This window comes from Elephantulus edwardii, unplaced genomic scaffold (genome assembly GCF_000299155.1).
Source record: "Elephantulus edwardii isolate Elephantulus edwardi_28Jun2011 unplaced genomic scaffold, EleEdw1.0 scaffold00182, whole genome shotgun sequence".
In the NCBI taxonomy this organism is placed as follows: Eukaryota; Metazoa; Chordata; class Mammalia; order Macroscelidea; family Macroscelididae; genus Elephantulus; species Elephantulus edwardii.
The window spans coordinates 2,170,179-2,189,120 of record NW_006399932.1 but is presented as its reverse complement, the minus strand read 5'-3'; the positions used below and the strand labels follow the sequence as shown (position 1 = coordinate 2,189,120).

Below are 18,942 nucleotides of genomic sequence, written 5' to 3'. Positions count from 1 at the left end.
TTGGGGCAAAATCAGATGGGACTCTCTGGAGACTCTAATAATCTTTTATTGGCTTGGCCTTCCAGTTTTATCAAAACTTTGGCACACACAAGCTATGAAGAAATATTATAAATACATTTAGTATATGACTGATGAGTATAATTTTAAATGCGTGGTATTATAAATCTAGAACTCAAAGCTTTTAGTCTAAAAGAACTATAAATTTCTAGAAAGGATTTGTTTCTAGGTCAAGGTGGAGCTGATATTAAATACTAGCAAGGTTTTTCAAAATACAATTGGTATAAGAACTTCCAGAGTTACTCAGCACCTCGAATATGTTTCATCTTTCCTAGAGTTATATTTAGATTTCCTGGTGATGGAATGAAATGTTACCATTTTAATTTATTTTTTTACACCATCTAGTGGCTCATGATGAGTGGTGCAGGTAATTGCAGATAATATGCACGATCAAAATGGTGTCATAAATTCAACTTCACATCAAGCGATGGGTCATCATTACTTACCTATCTCAGGTCAATAAAGTATTAGCATTAATCGTGAAAAATTTTGTTCATCATTCTGCATTAGATGTAAAAATTGTATATATAAGGAAATGCCCATTTTAAGGCATTTAACATAATTATAAAGACAAAGATGTGTACTTTGTAAAGAAATGAAAGAATTTCAACTTTAAGTCAGTGAGAAATAATTTCAAATGTTAAAGTGAACTGTTTGATTTTACTTTATAGAAGGTTGTGAGTTTTCGTTTCAAAGTAGTCCATGAAAGATATAGCACAAAAGTGTGTGAGGGAAGATGCATTTTTCCTTAAAAGAAATATTTAGACCCATAAAGAAATGCAGCATAGTAGTATTTTAATTCTGTAATGTAATGGCAGAGGAAGATTTTCTGAGTTTGGAGGATAGACTATTTTGATTAAAATTCACTATAGAAATATTTTATTTAAAATAGAGACTTTTAAAAGCCAAGTCTCTTTTTTAAATTTTTTTTTTTTTTTCTAAGAAAGCCATAGTGCCGGGGTGTTAGCCGTGCTTAATCAGCCTGGAGGTTATTTATTTATAAAGCCTTTTTTGAGAGCTTTATTCTTTAAAATTTTTTTTCTTAAAGCAAAAAAAATCAAACTTTGCCGTACAGGAGGGTGGGTAGATATCCTGCCCTCAACCCTCCCCTTAGCATTTCCTAATTAGCGGCTGTCATGTGACCACCTAGCTGAGGTAGCCCCTCCTTCCCAAGTATCCAGCGTTGTTTTCTCAGTTTTAACCTTTGAACCCAACTAATAATAAATCTAAATACTTCATGCCAAAGAAGGAAGCCAGTAAACTTTGCTTACAGTTTGGTTTTGCTTTTCTGTGTTGGGTTTCTGCTCTTTTTTATACATTAAACGAAAGCATTTGCTAAATTTAAGGCATTCAGTAGAGATCTAGAAATCTTTTTTGCCTTCCTAAAAAACTCGAACAAATTTACAGATAAAAATGTTATGTGGCACTGTGATTTTAATGACAGTTGCATGATAGTGAATTAACTCTCAAACTCGAGGGTTGGCTTCAGAATAATTTATTTGGAAAGCTTTGAATTTTTTTTTTTAAATTATTTTTTTGTGTGCCTGTACCGTCAAATCAGGTCTGACTGGTACAGGAGGAGATTGTCCCTCCTTCCCCGGCAGAGCATCAGGTGGGTTCGAACCGTGCGCCTCTGGGATTGTATTGCAGTTCCTTGCCACTAGGCCACCAGAGCTCCCCATGAACTTTTTTTTTAAAACAAAAACTAAAAACTGCTTTTTATTAGTTTTACTTTTCACTTTCCTTCCAATCTAAAACATGGGCATCCTATCACTATTCATATCATTTTTCTAGGACTGTGTGCCATTTGTAATCTCAGTAGCAGAACCCCCCTTGTGTAGCACTATGCATATGCCTCTCTCCTGCCCACTTCTTGACTTGGGCTGTGGCATCTTGTTCTTCTCTGCTGTCCTTACACTATCGGTTTATCTTGCAGTCTGCACTTGCCAGTAAATTGCTAACCCCATTCTTATCCTTACTTTTAAAACATTAAATTTAGAGACTTAATGACAGAAGGGCTATGCTTCAGCAGGAAGAAGGCATTCTGCTTTGTCTGGTATTAACAGAAAAATAAGGCAAGAGTCAAGGTTCCTGGATGATCTTATCTAGTCTAAGGGTGCATGGGACTTCAGCTTGGCAGATTATCAAAGAACATTTTTTTATTCAGTGAAATGATAATATTGAGTAGGAAGTTTAGGTTAAGATGATGTTCACTAAAATACAGTAAAGGGACCTTTTAAAAGGTGTGTTGATATAGGGAGCTCTGATAGCCTAGTGGGTAGGGATTTCGAAACCACTAGCTGCTCCATGGGACAAAGATGGAGTCTCCGTCTAGGTGACTTACAGCCTCTGAAAACCCATTGGAAGGTCAGCTATGTGTCAGTTCCGATTTAGTGGCACAAACAACAGCATTGTTGATGTAAAATGCCTCCCCCACTAGTCCACTGTTCTAGTGATTGGTGAAATGTGACTACTTGTGGCCATTTGCTTCTTTTTGTGATCATGTGACAGGGCTTTTTTGGCTTCAAACCTGCCAGAAAAAGGCAATGATGTAAAAGTCTTGCTAAACTCTACTGGTAGAAATTCAGGGGTACATTTTCGGCTTAGTTTCTTGTTTTTGACTCTCTGACCCAGTGTGCCTTCCACAAATAGCATGACAACTGCTGAGGACTAACTCCAACATCTCAGTATAGGACACAAGTTGTTCATGCTAAACTGAGCTGCTGCTATTGTTGGTTGCTGTTGAGTTGAGCACAACTCATAGCGACTCGGTGAACAAAAGTCCTAATGCCTTTCTATAACTGTCATAGTTTCTCTGAGTTCATAGAGTTTCCAAAGGCATGTGGCTTTTAGGAAGTGGATGCCACTTCTGCTTCCAAACCTGTCCTACAACTGGGAGCTCCACCCAACATTGTCCACATTGGTAAACCATTATGGTATTTGATAGCCCAATGGCACAAGGTTCGGCATCACAGTAAACCCACATTACCTCATACAGCAAATTGACAAGGAATGATGTACAAAGTAGAAGAATGTTCCTCCAAAATATAACAATACTAGTCTCACTAAAGTGTCATCATATGACTCATAGCGACCCTATGAACAAAAGTCTTGAACTCTGTTCTATAATTAACGTCATTTTTTTATTAAACTAAGCTAGTTCCCAAAAATGTTATTCTATTTTATAGGCTTGTGGTAATAGGGAGGTTTTGTACTTGCATGTGTTTTGGTTTGGTGTCATTTAGCTTCTATGCTGTCAGCATGAGGGTGCTGTGGACTAGGGAACAGGGGATGTTGGCCAGGCCAGCCTGAGTTCCACATTTCCCCTTGTAGTTCACAGACACAGCCCCACATCAGATGTTCACATTCTTCTTGGTTACCTTTCTAGTCCTCCCAGGACACTGGTATCTATCAGTGCCCAGAATTCTCCGGTACTTCCCTGGTTTGCATAAAGGGGAAGGAAGAACATACCAGAAGACTGTGAACAGTGAATGCGGAAGGTGTTACGGGAGGTTAGGTGGTGGGGTCTGCCTTTAGAGTGTCCTGAGAAGCTCAGGGGAAACCGGAAGGCAGAGTCTCAGGCAACTGAGGCAGGAAGGAGAGGGGCTACAGGGGCTAATGCGTAGTGTGGGCTGATCAAACATGTGTCAGAAGCAAAACAAATCAGCCGTAAAGAAGAGCACTAGAGTGATAGGCGTATTTTTAAGTCTTAAATTTCAACAACCCTAGATCTCTTACTATCTTCCCTCCCCAAAAGCTCAGGAACTCCGTCAGTGCATCTACAGCGTCCTTTCTCTTTGAGACGCTCCCTCTCCTGCTCCCATCCTGTGAGGAGCTAGACCTTCTAGGGATAGAACGAGGTCATAGAGTTAGATAGACTACTGATTAAACAATTTAGAGTGAATTTCTAAATAAATGACAAACAAGCTATACATGCTCATTCTTGAATTGTTTGGTTATTAAAAACCACCACCACCACCACCACCACCCCACAACCAAAAACCAAACACCAGCCAACAAAAATTTGACAGATCAGTAAAATTCAAGGTGAAAATGTGATATTCTTCAAAAGTGTGTTCTCTTTGGGAAAACAGATTTCCTCTGGAAGACAGAGGGAGAGAACTAACTGTTCATAATAGTCAGATTGCCTTGGACATTCTGACGTACTCTTTCGTTAGTGAGAAGAGAGAAGGTTGGAATGAGAAAGCTCTTCCATATGGACAGTGGCCGAAATAGGCATTTCATATCCTTTCACAGGACAGGCAATTAGATGGTTTCAATAATGATCAATAATATTCCTACGCAATTTGCCTAAGGTTACTCAGCTTGTTGTCATTATTAGGTGCCTGTTAAATTGTAGCCAGCAATCACTAGCCCTAAGCCTTCCTCACTCTATTTTGTCCTTAATTTGGCCACTTGTAGGACTTTAGCTTCTTTCTGCATCAAAGATTAGTTGTTAAGTGTCACATCCCACTTCTAAACAACAATAAGCCATCTTATTGACAGTATATTAGACACAATTGAATGTTCTATAGACAGCCAAAAGTGTCTAATTTTCAACCAGTCTGCAAATATTTGATGAACAAACACTTCTTATGAAAAAAAAAAATCACTATTCTGAGCAGGATTCTGAAGCCACAAACTTGATTTCTTTTCTTCATGGATATTACCGCTCAGTTGTAGAGAACACCAGACTGTGGAATAGACAATAATAGTGTAGCACAGTGTAGGTTCTGAGGGTCCGTGTTAGAGGAGTTGAGGAGGGAGGGAGGTTGCTTCATCCCACAGTAAGAAATGGGAGAACCCATTGTCATCAGGTTGATCCCAGCTCATAGCAATCAAAGCCTGGAGACCTGCCCCACAGGGTGTCCAAGGGTTTCTTTATGAAACCAGTCCCTAGAGTGTGATGGGTTCAAACTCCTGAACTCTCGGTTAACAACTTAGTACTTAACCACTGCACCACGAGGGCTTCTAATTAGGGAAAACTTCATTTAAAACAACTAAAACGTGATATTAAAATATAGTAGGCATTTATTTATTCAGCACATACTTAAATGCTTACCTTTTATGTCGTTGGCATAAAATCCAGAAGAATCATTGTGCAATAGAAGAGACTGAATAGTCCTATCAGTGGGAGGGGAGCCTGAAGCAAGCATACAACCAGCCAGTCGGAATCTCTTCCTTCACCTTAGTGATTGATGGAAGCGGGACACCAAACCAGCCAAAATAATCCCAAGCTGCTTTTCTGATCTCATCTTCTTGCACTTCCTGCCTTTTTCACCAACCACACTCTCAATTATTTGCTCTTCCACACACCCCACCCCTGCCCTGTAGAGCTGGTTGCTTCTCTCCCACCCACCATAACAAGTTTGTGACAATCTGCTTACTTATTTCTCTCCCTCAACTCCTAGAAAGAGATACCACCTCCTAAATATCTTAGTATTCCTAGTCAGAGCCTAAGAGTAAAGCAGTGTTTGTTACATATTTGTCAAAACAGTTAAAAATAGGAAATAAGATTGAACTTCTCAAAAGAACTTCTTGTCTGTTGTATGCTGTTGAGTTGGAACCATTAAAAAGCTGACTCTCCAGTGGGTTTTCAGAGGCAGTAAATCACACAGAAGGAGACTGTTGATCTTTCTCCCACAGATAGTGGATTCAAACCATGTATCTTTGCGTTGGTGGCCCATTTCCTTACCACTAAGCCATCAGAGCTCCCTCAAAAGAACTTAGAATGTAGAATCATGGAGTCAGGAAACTCTTATACCAGCCCTTCACTTTATAGCTAAAGAAATTTAGGATCAGCATTGTTGGGGGGAAAGAAATAAAAGTCTAGAGGGGAAAGGACTACTCTGTGGAGACTTTTAAAGACAGTGAGTTTCCATAGTTAAAATTTGGCCTTAGCTTCTTGCAAGAAGGAGGTTAGGGCTGCTAACAGAAAGGTCCACAATTCAGAACCACCAGCTGTCCCACGAGAAGACGACGAGTCTGCCTCCTCCAGGAAAGGTCCACAGTGTCTGACTAGGGTTTGGTTGAGAGAGAGGAGACATTCGTTGGGGAGGGAGCACAGTGGTAATAAGTGATGTGAGGGTGATATGGAAGATTGTATTCCGAGGATTGGAGCAGGGGAAGAAGGGTTTTGCTATTAGGATGAAAACAAGCCAAGGAGAGGAGTTTGTACTTAATGCAGTGGGAGCTATTATATGTTCTTGAGCAGCAGGGTCAATTAACAGAAACAGCTTCTGAGAAGAATAGGGAGGGCGAGTTAATGATGCAGTAATCCAGAATGAGGTAATGAAGGCTTGAAGTAGAGTCTCGACAATCGAAGTAAGAGCCGATGAACAGAACTGCATATTAGTGGGTTAAATACCCAGTAGCGATATCCCTAGTAGTGAGTGTGACTTGGGTTTTTTGTTATGTTTTTTTTTTTAACGGTATCTACAAATCATCAGTCTGAATATTAGTTTTTACTGCACAGTATTGTAAATGGTGACTGCATTGAAATTGGAATTAAATGTATTTGACTCTGGGATATAAACAAAAATTGATTTCAAGAGTTAAATGCTTATTACCAGATCTCTTACTCTGTCTCTCTTGCTTTAACAGTAGAGTGCACTGTGTAACAGTATAAGGATTTTTTAAAAAAACCAGTGATTCACCAAATTAGAATAAATCCAAGTCGCACCTGCACAGCAAATTATAAAGTAATAAGGTTGATTTCCATAAGCCATGAGGACCCTTAGTGTTTTCACTAAGGACCCTGAATGGTGGTATTCAGAAGTTATGGAGGACCTTAGAGATTGTCAGTGTCAATCACGTTTAGCAGATTGGGAAGCTGAGATTCAAGCCATAAATGGGTAGATGATAATACTGAAACAATAGGGCTGACAACTTCCTGTTGAGCACTTTAAGAGAATCTTACAAAACAATGGCTTGTGAGAAAGAAAAAGACTTCTAAAGTTTCTTATTGGAAAAATAACAAAGAAGAGATTGAAGCAATAACTTTGAGGAAAATATTTATGCATTTTACATAATTACCTAGTTTTCATAACCATTAAAATGCTTACAATTTTTTTTTTTCAAAAAACAAACAAAATGCTTTAAAAAATGCTTACAATTTTAAACTTGCACTAAAATCACAATTTAGAAAGTGGGAAAAAATGCTTAAGATTAGTATGGAGAATTGAAAATAATACAGGCACAATGGTAAAGGCCACTGATTCCTAACTCAGTGTAGTTTACATTTTGTGAGGTAAAATTACCCAAAGGATTAATGTATTTTAAAGCACAGGTGTGTTTGGCGAGAGGCCACATAGTCTTTTAACCTTTCTAACACCTGTTGCTTTCAAACAGTGGTAACTAATTTCCGAAAGGGTAGTACGTCACAAACTCTTATTAGGATTTCACGTCTCTGTTAAGGCCGCAGCCTTTTGCCATATGCTTTGCAGAAAGTGGATTAACATGCTTGAGAAATGAGAGTCATAGTGGTACATCACAAACTCTTGTTAGTATTTCAGATTTCCGTTCAGGCCACAGACTTCTGCCATATGTTTTTCAGAAAGTGGATTAACATACTTGAGAAATCATGGTGCTGAAGAGGATTTCAAGTAAATGCTAGGCCTTAATTAGGTGTAAAATAATACACCAGCACAAGAGAGTAGATTCAGTTCATGTGTAAACATGAAGGATGTATATTTACTATTGTGTTGAACAGGTCTCTCTTCACATTATCAAAACTAGCTCTTATTTCCCTGCCCGTTGGCACAATCTTACGACGAAAGGAACACTTTCATTTGCTTCTTAGTAAATATTAACACTTTGTGAAATAAAACAGGTAAAAACGGTTTTAATGGTGTGAAAATTGAAAACACAGCCGTTACATTACAAGCCCTCAGTGCTGCTTTGCAATGATTTTCTCGGATTACTGGCCAAGTTTGGCTTTTTTGCTTCGACTGCCACATTACGTTTTTGCCTTGAAGCCATCCATTTTGCAGATATTGAATTTCTTTTGAGTTCTATTTTTATACAATAAGCATCACTAAACCTCTGAATCTTGATAGCATTACTCCGTGAGGAGAAAGCAGCTTTGTGTTAGTAATTACCTAACATTGTCAGAAGCTGACTGCAGGCCTCTTTCTAGTGATAACAGAATAACCACATAATGTAGCTTTATAGCACATGATTAATAGAAAATAATTACATGTCCTACAAAGGGATGCAATATTTCTTATAAATTGACTAGAATGGTTTCCTGTAGATTAAAGGACTCTTCATTATTTTATCAGTCCTCCTGAAGTACAGTCACTTGCCTATGTTAGCATTTCAGTTGATGTTAAAAGCCGAATAGAGTGAAGGATACCAGATGGCAGACCTGCTTGTACCTGAGATTTCGTGTCCATAAAGATGACATGATGCTTCTTAACCTTTAAGAGATTTAGATGGCTGACTGGTATGCTTTCGTCTCTTTATTTTTATTTATGTACAATATATAGTTTGAGGTCTTCTTGTTTGAAGGTTTCCCCCCCCCCTCCTTTAATAACCCACCTGTGACTTTATAGAAGCATACTAGGATTAGTCTGTGGACTTGCAAGACAACATTGATTACATTCTTTTCTGCTGTGAGTAATATATCACTCATGGTCACATTTGTTTGGGGATAAGGAAAGACAAAGAGAGGCAAATTGTCATCTTCAGAAGGAACCTCGCTTGGTACTGACTGACTCTTCAGGCTGCAGTTAAGAATACTGTACTCCAAGAAGCGTTTTCATTCCAATTTATAGGCTGCAAATGGTTTAATTGGGATTCATGTTGCTCAGGAGGCTCATCGGGCGGATGGTAATGATCAAAGTAAAAGCTCCTGTGTTTGCCGTCTTGTCGACACAGTCTGATGGCTGGCGTATAAATCCATAAATTTGCCTACTAGATTTTTACCTCACTGTATTTTATCTTATCTCTTCATTTCACACGGGAGTATTATATGGTTTCTTTACAGAGGTGAAATAATAAACATTTCTGGCTTTTCTTTTTCATCCTCTCCTGATTGAAATTTGTTATATGTCAGTCCTTTTATGAGGTGTATATTTCACATGTTTTTCCAGTTGTTTTAAGTTAATTGAGTGTGCAGCATTTAAAAATTATTTTCGTTTAGATTTTTAAATACATATGATGTTACTTTTAAAGGATTTGTTTAGAGCTGAGTAAGCTCCTCCCTGCTGTTCACTACTGCACTGTCTATCTAAAGGATCTTCCCAGGCTACCACAGCAGACGTTCTCTCAAGTGTGAAGTGTATCGTGGACCCTTTGATTAAGTGATTTGTGGGAAATTAATTTCTTAAATTTGGAAGTGAGAGAGCTTTTTGAAAGCCATCATATGCTTTTAATTCACAGTGCAAGTCCAAATAGAAGTAGATGGCTAAGAGTTACAGAGATTTTCTGGCTTGTAATTTGAAGCTGAAAGTTGAAATCCAAATTGAGAGTAATTCTCTGGAAGTAGATTGGGCCATAACGTGTCCTCTGTGTTTCCTGTGTTTTCTATGTGGGACGCTAGTTCCTTTACTCCCTCCAAATAATCAAAGGCATTTTATACTGGCATTAGAAAAAGTTTCACATTCAGACTGGTCCTGTGAATTCTGCTTTTTGAAATCTTACAATGTAGGCCTTTGGCCTCTGGGAGGTTAAGTACATTTGTTTGGTTAAGCACAAGGCTCTAATTATATTAATTGCCTTAAAAATTGACAGTTTTATTAGGTACCTATGGGGATGTAAGGGTTATTAGTCATAACTTTCACTAAATCGTTTTTCTCTCTTCTGATAAATATATTCTATGTCTATTTTCCATTGATTGGGGTAGTGGGGGTAGGTGTGTCAGAGACAGTGAGATTGGCACAGAATAGAGCAGGGTTTACATAGGGTCACTCTGAGTCATAGGCAACTTGATGACACATAACAACGTGTATATTTTAGTCATCACCACTGAATTCAGAGCATCAGAGTATGGTGGCTTAGATAGTTCTATCCACTAAATTCACACTGTCATTGTGCTTTTAAACTTATCATTTGGATAACTCATAAACCAGGGAGGTCTGGTGGCCTAGTGGTAAGAAGCTGCACTGCAGCTTCCCGAAGGCATGAGGTTCCAATCCAACAAGCTGCTCCTCAGGAGAAAGATGGGCAGTTTCTTGCCATGGGATTTACTGCCTCTGAACATCTGCTGGAGGGTCAGCTGTGATTTAGTTCCAACTCCGCGGAATACTACCACCACCTCGTAAACCAGAGCTCTCAGCTCTGCCCCTCTTAGAGTAAGTGCAGTATTAGCCTCTCCCTGGTCTCTGCCTGCATCTTCCAGGAAGCCCAGTTCTGATGGTGCCAGCTGTTAAAAAGCACCTGTAGATTTTGATCCTCTGAGTTCCCCATTGATAGACTACATAGCAATACATATGCTAATGTTGCTATATTAGTACTGAAGAATTGTATGACTTTTCTCTCTGATGGTCAAGAACATGCTAATCAATATAAATGGCATGTCTCTGCTGGTGTTACCATCCCCTTCCCAGATACAACTCAATATGCATATGCACATTTATCTATGACTCACATGTTGGAAAATCAAAACCTATTGAATTACTTTTGGGTGACAGATTTAAAAAATTTATCTTACACGAAAAATTAAATTTGGGTCCTACAATGCTTTTACAGGAGTATTGCTTTTGGAAGATGATATTCTGGAAACTTGTAATTCATTTTGCTTTGTTTGTATCTCACTGAACATAAATAAGTTTGAGATAAAAATGCATTAGTCAAGCTGGCAGACACAGGGGCCCCGCTTTGGAGCACTCACCAGGCCTGCGGCGTGCGTCTGTCATGGGGACGTGGAAGAAATGCAGCACTAGGCTTCCCTCACACAGTCAGCGAAAGGGGACTCATCAAAGATTTCTCTTAAAACCAGTTAGATTACTGTTTTTGTTTTGCCTTTGTAACTTGTGATGGTTTTGTTTCCTTTGATCTTTCATTGTAAGCTTAAACCTAATACTACCTTTACATTTCTTCTATTCATCTTTTACCTTAAATAGTTTATCATCTATAAAAGGACATGAATATCTTAGAGAAGAAGCGTTCTTCAAGGAGACGTTTTGTGAGTTATTTTGTGGAGCAATTTTTGTGCTATTGGTATTTCCTCTTTAATTTCCCTATTTAAAATATATTCATATTTGTGTTACTTTAAAAAAGGGCACACCTGTACATTTCAGATGTTAATAGGCTTAACAAAAATAGGCTAGTATATTATGAGAAAAATAGTCATTTTTACCTTATTTAGATTATAAGCTCATTGAAGGTAAGAAGAACACAGCCCTAAGGATCTTCAGTCCCTTCATTTCCTCTGGTTGGGGCTTGCCCATACAAGGTGTCTGCTAAACTGTGTGCAAAGAATGGAGAGAGGGGCGCAGACGGCCTCTTCCTTAAATGGTTTCATTTTCTAGGTTTTTATCGTGACTGTTTCTGTGTTCTATACCAGGTAATAAACAGGCTTTGTTTTTTATTCCTTAATTTAAATCTGCCTAACAGCATTTTCAAAATGTCCAGAAACAAAAAAAAAGATTAGAATGTTTCAATTTTCAGTTCAAGCTCTTGTAAGGTTATAAAAAGAAATAACATTTCTAAGAAGTTGCATACAAACGACATTGTACTTACACCAGTCTAAAGGTTAATATTGTATATTGTTTTCAATTAGGAATACAATAGATATGGCTGGTGGGTAGGAGAAATGAAGGGAGCCATTGGCTTGGTGCCTAAAGCCTACGTAATGGAGATGTATGATATTTGAGAATCTTGGGTAAGTACATTTTAATCCAATATTCTATAATAGCTCATATGTTCTCTGCCTTCTGAATCTTTGCCTTGTAGTTTTATATTAACACAAATATTGTACCCTAAAACCTATTTTTTTCTTTTATCTGTCCTAATTAAAAAATAATTTCATGAAATTTACTTTGACAATGAACAGATTCTTTAAAGAAAGTTCCTATGATAGCAGCCAAATGTTTTTGTAAATCCCCTCATAAGTCAAATACTGTATTTATGACTTTTCTGGGTAATTGTATTGATAAAACATTAAATAAACATTCCTCTAATTTTGGCTAAGAAAACAAAAAACTATTTTTTTTTCCTAAGCAGAAGAAAAATCAGCATTTAGAGTGAAGGGGAAAAAAAGTGAAAACACAATCTTGCTGTTCTGTCTGCAGAGGAGGATGATTCTTGTGCTGTTCTTGGCAAGTGCTTGGGATTTAGAAACACCATAAACACATGAGTGACAGCTCATAACCCTTCTTTGTTGTATTGAATGACGTCTATCTTCAGCTGTTATTGTATGCAGTCATTTGTTACAATATTCCTCTGATGTGAAATTAAAATGAAAGTTATTAATGTAAATTAGATGCAAACAGAAAAGTTATATACCTGTTGCTTATTTTACAAAGAAATAATTACAGGTTTTATTTACCCATCTGATTTGTCTGAAGAATTCAGCATGATCTTAAGTTTATGTCCCATAACTACTATTACTTCTGATATGAATTCTAATTTCTCTTCATTATTGGAAATTATTTTTTAGGATGTTATCTTTAACTTAATAGAAATTTTAGGTTTTTTAATAGATGCTGTGATAGACTATGGCTTTTTTCAAGTTTTGTAGATGATTTTTGTTTAGTAAATAATACTTTTCATAAGATAGTATGTTTTCTTGAAAGATTTTTTACTGATGGACATATTTACTTCATGTTAAATACAGCTACAAAAAAAGAGAAAAATAATAAAACTGTATAGCGTGGTGTCACCTTCAACACATGTGCCAAGCAGAAATATTATTTATACAAAGCACTTTACTAATAATAAATAAATGCCCTAGTTATATGATGGGCTTGTCACCATTTTGTATCAAAGTTTTATTTCAGTTTGATAGAATTAAAAATTCATAAGAATCACAATTTCGGCATTCATACAATGGCATAAAGAATCTAAATGTTGTATCCTCAAAGTAAAAAGGCATAACCAAGCACTCTCTTAGTGTGCCTTATGGTTAATAGGCTGTTAAAGTCCCATGAGGAACCAGAAGAACTTGAGATTTAATGTCTTCTCTCCCTTTTTAAAAATTGCAATATATTACCATATAAATCAATGCAAAATTTTTTAAAGAAAAAACAGCAAGAAAAAAAATTATCCTCACTCCTCTGCTTCCACCCTTCCCCCCTTGGACTCCCATACACGTTTTACTAGTTATCCTTCCGTTTTTACAATAATGGTCTTATGCAGTATTTGTCCTTATGAGACTGAGTTAGTTCACTCAGCATAATGCTCTCCAGTCTCTCTCAAGTTACGTAGTATTTTTCAAAATCTTTGCTCCATAGTGCTACAGAGTATTCCATCATGTGAAAGTACCACAATTTCTCAATCCATTGAGGGTATGGAGTTGTGTTGCCACACAAAAGGCAAAAGGTGGTAAAGGCAAAAAGGTGTTTCCAAAAGGTGGTTGAACCCACCAGCTGCTCCGAGGGAGAGAGATGAGCAGCCTGGTCTTGTGCAGTCACTGGCTCTGAACTCGCCACGAGAGGGTCAGCAGTGGGTCATTTCTGAAAAGACGGCAATGCATTTGACAAGGTTGATCAGTTCAGGTAGTGAGTGGAGACGCCACAGTGGTGATTGTCACATGTGCCAACAAGTCGTGATAGCCTGGCATTTAAGTCACAGGCTGTGCTCTTTAAACAAGATTGATGAAATCATAGCTTTACCTTTTCTGATGTATTTGAAAACAAAAAGGTGTTATAAATAACTATAAGTTACCATTATGGCCTTAACATGCATTATCAGAATGCATTGCTGATTGAATAGTTATTTGGGGTAGATACAATCTCTTAATACTGCATCATTAGTTAACGACTATCTTTGTTGAACCTTTCACCTTTGTTTTATTAAGATTCTCACTATGCACGTGAAATTTGTAAGCCTCCTTTATTTAGGTAAAACTATTTACAAACTATCGTTAAGAAGATATATTTTGTCATTATCCCCTCAATTCCATTATCATCCAGTTTCAGGTAGATTTTTTTTATTTAAACAAAAACGCCCAACAAAACCAAACAGCTTTCCAAGATTGTGTAAGCAAACTCTATCTATATAAATGTACATTTATCGAAATATTAAGAAATTATAGTTGTGCATACATCTACATCTTTTCCTAATGTACTGCCCTTGAAATAGATTCAAACAATACTGCAAAAGCTCTGCAAATGGGAATAAACTCAGTAGCCTGGGTAGTGGACCAGATGCCCTTGTGGCTCCATTGGGATTTTAGCTTCTTTAGTGTTGCTGTTTCAAATGCAGTTTTTAGTACTCAGCCAGTAGATGGCAGCAGCTTTTCATTACATACAAACCCATTTGGCAACCCCTCCCCCATGCATGCACAGTCTCACAGAATGTAAAACATTTGGGAGATTCTAGCCTCTTTTTAACAGTTAATCCAGGAGAGGGAGTCCTTTGCCAACTGATGACCAACAATTCTAAGCCAGCTAGTCTTTCCATGGACAGTGAGAACACAGAACTGACGTGTGACTTCTGTCCAGAGCCCTCTGCCTTTGTTCTTTCTTAACTTGAGTGGAAGTGAGAGAGATAAAAAAGAGATAAAAAGCTTTGAAATTGGAATGATAGGAAAGATAACCATTACTCTCAGTTCATGACTACTAGTCATTTGATGAAATCATTTGTATGTTTTCAGGGAGAAAGTTTCCTTTACACCCTTGACAATATATCACACACTCATCAAGATTGTAATAATATCATTAATGTGAATTTAAACAACATGGCTTGTTAGAAAATATGCTAATTGCTATGTTCTCATTATGTTTGCTTAGCTTTTATTTGTTTTTCTATGAACAGTTAGAGAGCTAATTTTTTTCAAAGGTGATTGTAAGTCATATTTTATATAGCATTTTGCTTGATTATTTGCTCTGTACTGAATTTGTACTCTGTTGCCATTAGATCTTACAATAATGTTCCACTCTGCAAATTTTTAAGGTTCAAATAAAGTTTAATTGTTTGCAAACTGTTATGATGCTAATAATTCAACAGCCTGCTGTGTTACTAATGAAATTACTTTGTTATGATTAATTTGGAAAATAGTGTGTTGATTGTAGTAATTAAGCACAACAAGGTGAAGTAAATGATTCTAATGCCATCTGGCCTCCAAACTGAATGAAGAAATGAAATAGGGCTGTCATCTGAATTTATTCAAAGAAGTAAGGATAATACAAATGACTCTCATTGCCGTAGGATTTAGACTTAACCACAGCTCACACTCCATTCTATTTTTTCCTCTTTGCTTCAAGTAACATTTTCTTTTAGGAAAAGAATATTGTTTGGTCCAGTGATTGTTTGAATACTTTTATTTTGAACTGGATGTATTTTATCTTCTGCTCTTTAATTACAGGTAATTAATTATATATTATAGAATCATAGATCACTTTTCAACTATCTGAAGGTTAAATCTATATATGTAGGTTGCTGTTTGGTTTGCTAAATTTAATGCCAGTGTATAAACATTTTAACTTACCCTGATTCCAAAGAGTAAAGTTTCAATGCAACTGTTTGTAAAATGTTTCTCATTAAAGCTGTCTAATACATCTTGTGACTTTTTTCTAGTCTCAGCTTTTGCTTTTTATTGTAGGGATTTGCACTGCTAACCCAAAGGTTCAAATCCTACAGTAGCTCCAGCAGAGAAAGGGGGCCATCTCTGCTAGTTCACTGTACACTCTCAGAAAGCCCACTGGAGTGACGGCTCTGAGTTGATTCCAACTTGATGGCAGTGAGTGTAAGACTTTTTTAAAGTTGATTTCACCCACTATCACCTTGGAAAACAGAACTGGGTTTTATGTTATATAGATCTAGATTTGCAGGCCAGCACTATGAGAACACAGACCTTAGGATACCTGAAGTTTTAAACCTTGGAGTTTTCATCAATGAGACTGCATTGAAAGAACTTTCAAGTCAACTGTAACTTTCAGATAAATCAATTGTTTGCACTTCAATTATTGAGTAGAATTATAGACACAAACCTAGTAGATAATTAGTTTTACTTCTCTCGAGTCTTGAATAAGTTCAAGAATATTGAAAAGCAGTGTGCATGGTAAAAAAATGGAGATTAAAATATGATCAATCCACAGAAAGTACAGCTTCTCTAGAGCTTGAAGAAATCCTACTAACATACAACATAAAAACGTCTGTTGAAATAGTCTTGTATGTTGAGAAAATCCTAAATATTCCAAACTACAGAGAAACAGATAATATAAAGAAGCTTATTAAAGGATTATTGAAGTTTAATATACATTTACATACTTAAACTCTTGAAAATCTGGAAATCTTCCACTCTAGCCAATATTATCCTCCACTGTCTTCCAGGATATCTGTTATACTCCTAATGGGGAAAATTTCTCTTTGATGAGGTAAATACGGAAAACGTTGGATAATCTTGGTAGAATATATTTCATCATTGCTATATTTGAAGGTCCTTTTCTTTTGTTTTTACTAATAGAATTTGTTTTGTCTTTCTTTGGGCACAAATATGTATTGCCAGCATTATAGAGATTATATGGTGGGTACTCAATAAATATTTGTTAATTAACTGATTTTGTGCTCCCCTCAGCCCCCAGTTACCTCAAGACCTGTTCATTAAGAAAAGCTTAACTTCTTTATCTGGTAGAGAAAATGCTATGGCTACTTGGTATTTTTACTTTTTCAGCCTGAAAATATTCATTTCTTTAAAAAAGAAAAAAATCAGTCCCTTTTCCTGAGTCCTCACAATGTAGACTTATTTGTTAGTAACAGAATAAAATGAGATTGTGAGTAAACAGAAAATTAAGATCATCTTTAATTTGTCTTTCTTGTCCTGGGTTATGACTCTGTCAAAGAAGGCAGAAGGGCACTCATGGCAGTTTAGGGTGCTGGGATGTGATCTCGTTTCATTTGCATCCCCACATCATTGTTGCAGCCCTGCCTTCTCTCTGGTCACTATCTGAGGAGCTTTTCCTCTGGCCTTCCGGTCCTGGAGCATTCTGACACATTGAACGAATCAAAAAGGAATTTCTCCAAGTGGAAAGTTTCACAGTTGTTGCCAAACCCAACCATAATTAAATTTTTGTCTGTTTTATCTTTTTACTTCTTAACCTTTACTCCCTGTTTCTTTAAAGTTGTGTGCTTATGTCAGCTTGAGTGCTTTGAATATCTGAGATGAAAGGAAGCTTAAACACAGAAAGGAGTTTTGTTCATACCAGTGTTCAGCACAGGCATGGAATGTTAGGAACGAAGCTAAAAGTTGACCAAGTGAAAAAGCCTTCAGAATATATCCGAAGATGTTAAAATAGAACTTTACCCCTAAGCCCATCTTAAGTACTTTTCTTCATGCTAGAACCCCTGGAGGTGCTCTGGCTCCCCTCCTCTCTGCTCTCAGTTTTCTGTCTCCTCAATAATGTCCCAGTTGTTTGCTTATTTGCCTCAATTTTGTAATATAAAAATATCACTCCTGCTAGCATAAAAGCAGTTACCATTTTGTATCTTGAGAGGCAATTTAATTCTTGTTTGAGGAAAATGTCACCTAGATATTGTCACAAAAGAGAAAACTAATGACACCAACTTGTATCAATTAAAAATGACTTCTACAGAAGAGGGGAAAGTCCACCTAACAGTCAGATTTCCACATACAGCTGCGTCCTCTCAGACTCCTTGGGATTCACTTAGAAAACCTCCTGTTCTTTGAGCTTTTAAACCATCATGTTCTAATCAATGTAACAGATGTAGCAAAGACTAGAGATCATAATAATATTTACTGTTTACTATTCCTTGTGTCTACTTTTCATCTAATCTCTATAACTATACCCCAAGTAAATTCTGTGGTTTATTCCCATTTTTTTCCTGAGCGGGACACTGAGGGTAAGTGATTTGTACAGTGCTGCATAGCCACACCTCACACCTAGGACTCTACCCCTCTCTTGAATTCAACCCAAATCGTAGATTTCGTCTTCATGTATAATAGGTACTCAATAAATGCTTGTTCACTGATTGGTGATGACACCACTCTTTCAAAATAATGTAAAGCTATGTTGTTGTTTACCATGGAGTTGGAACTGACCTATGGCTGACCCTCTAGTGAGTTTTTAAAGCTAGTCAATCACACAGGAGGAGATGGCCCGTCTTTCTCCTGCAAAGCAGCTGGTGGATCCGAACCACATACCTTTGTGTTGGCATCACAGTTTCTTACCACTAAGCCATCAGAGCCAACAATTCTAGATTGGCAACTGTACAGTTTAATAGCTGAACTTGCCTCATTTAACATGAAAAATGGACTGAATGACCAGATTCAATCTGAAGTAGCTAATCCACAATGGGAGGACACTTAGGAATATTTCTATCTGCAAATTTCCAGCCTGATAGAAAATTGGAAGTCAGGGTCAGCAGCTTAGAGTCCAGACAGGACGCCAAGCCCCGGGGCTTTAGCAGCTTTGTTTCTATCCCTTTTTTGCTGCTCTTTTCTTGGCCTTTCTACCTCCTCAAAACTCACATCCAAGGAACTAACCAGGGAAGCTTTGGAGAAGACACTAAGATAGCTATTTCCAGCTAGCTTAAAATAGGTTTTGAAAGATAGATTTTAAATTGATAGTTCAAAGAATTGTTATTACCAAATTGCTCAGTTCTTAAAATTAGCAAGAAAACTTTAGAATAAAATCAGTATAATTTTGTAAATGAGTGTTAGCATTTTCTGACATATAACCTTTGCTTATTGAGATAGAGATGATTTTTATGGGAATATCTAGAATTTAAGTGTGAGATCGTCTTCCTCAGATCTTACAG

At 37.1% G+C, this 18,942-nt stretch overlaps 1 protein-coding gene across 1 annotated transcript in view; it reads left to right on the top strand.

Annotated features, from left to right (window-relative positions):
* The window catches only part of SKAP2 (src kinase associated phosphoprotein 2), a 210,658-nt gene extending 198,083 nt beyond the window's left edge, over nt 1–12,575 (top strand). Inside the window, exons 12-13 of the mRNA XM_006896106.1 lie at nt 11,783–11,884; nt 12,294–12,575. Coding sequence (XP_006896168.1) covers nt 11,783–11,875 — 93 coding nt within the window. The 3' untranslated portion in view covers nt 11,876–11,884; nt 12,294–12,575. The remainder of the gene's footprint in view (nt 1–11,782; nt 11,885–12,293) is intronic.
* Nucleotides 12,576–18,942: the final 6,367 nt, after the last annotated feature.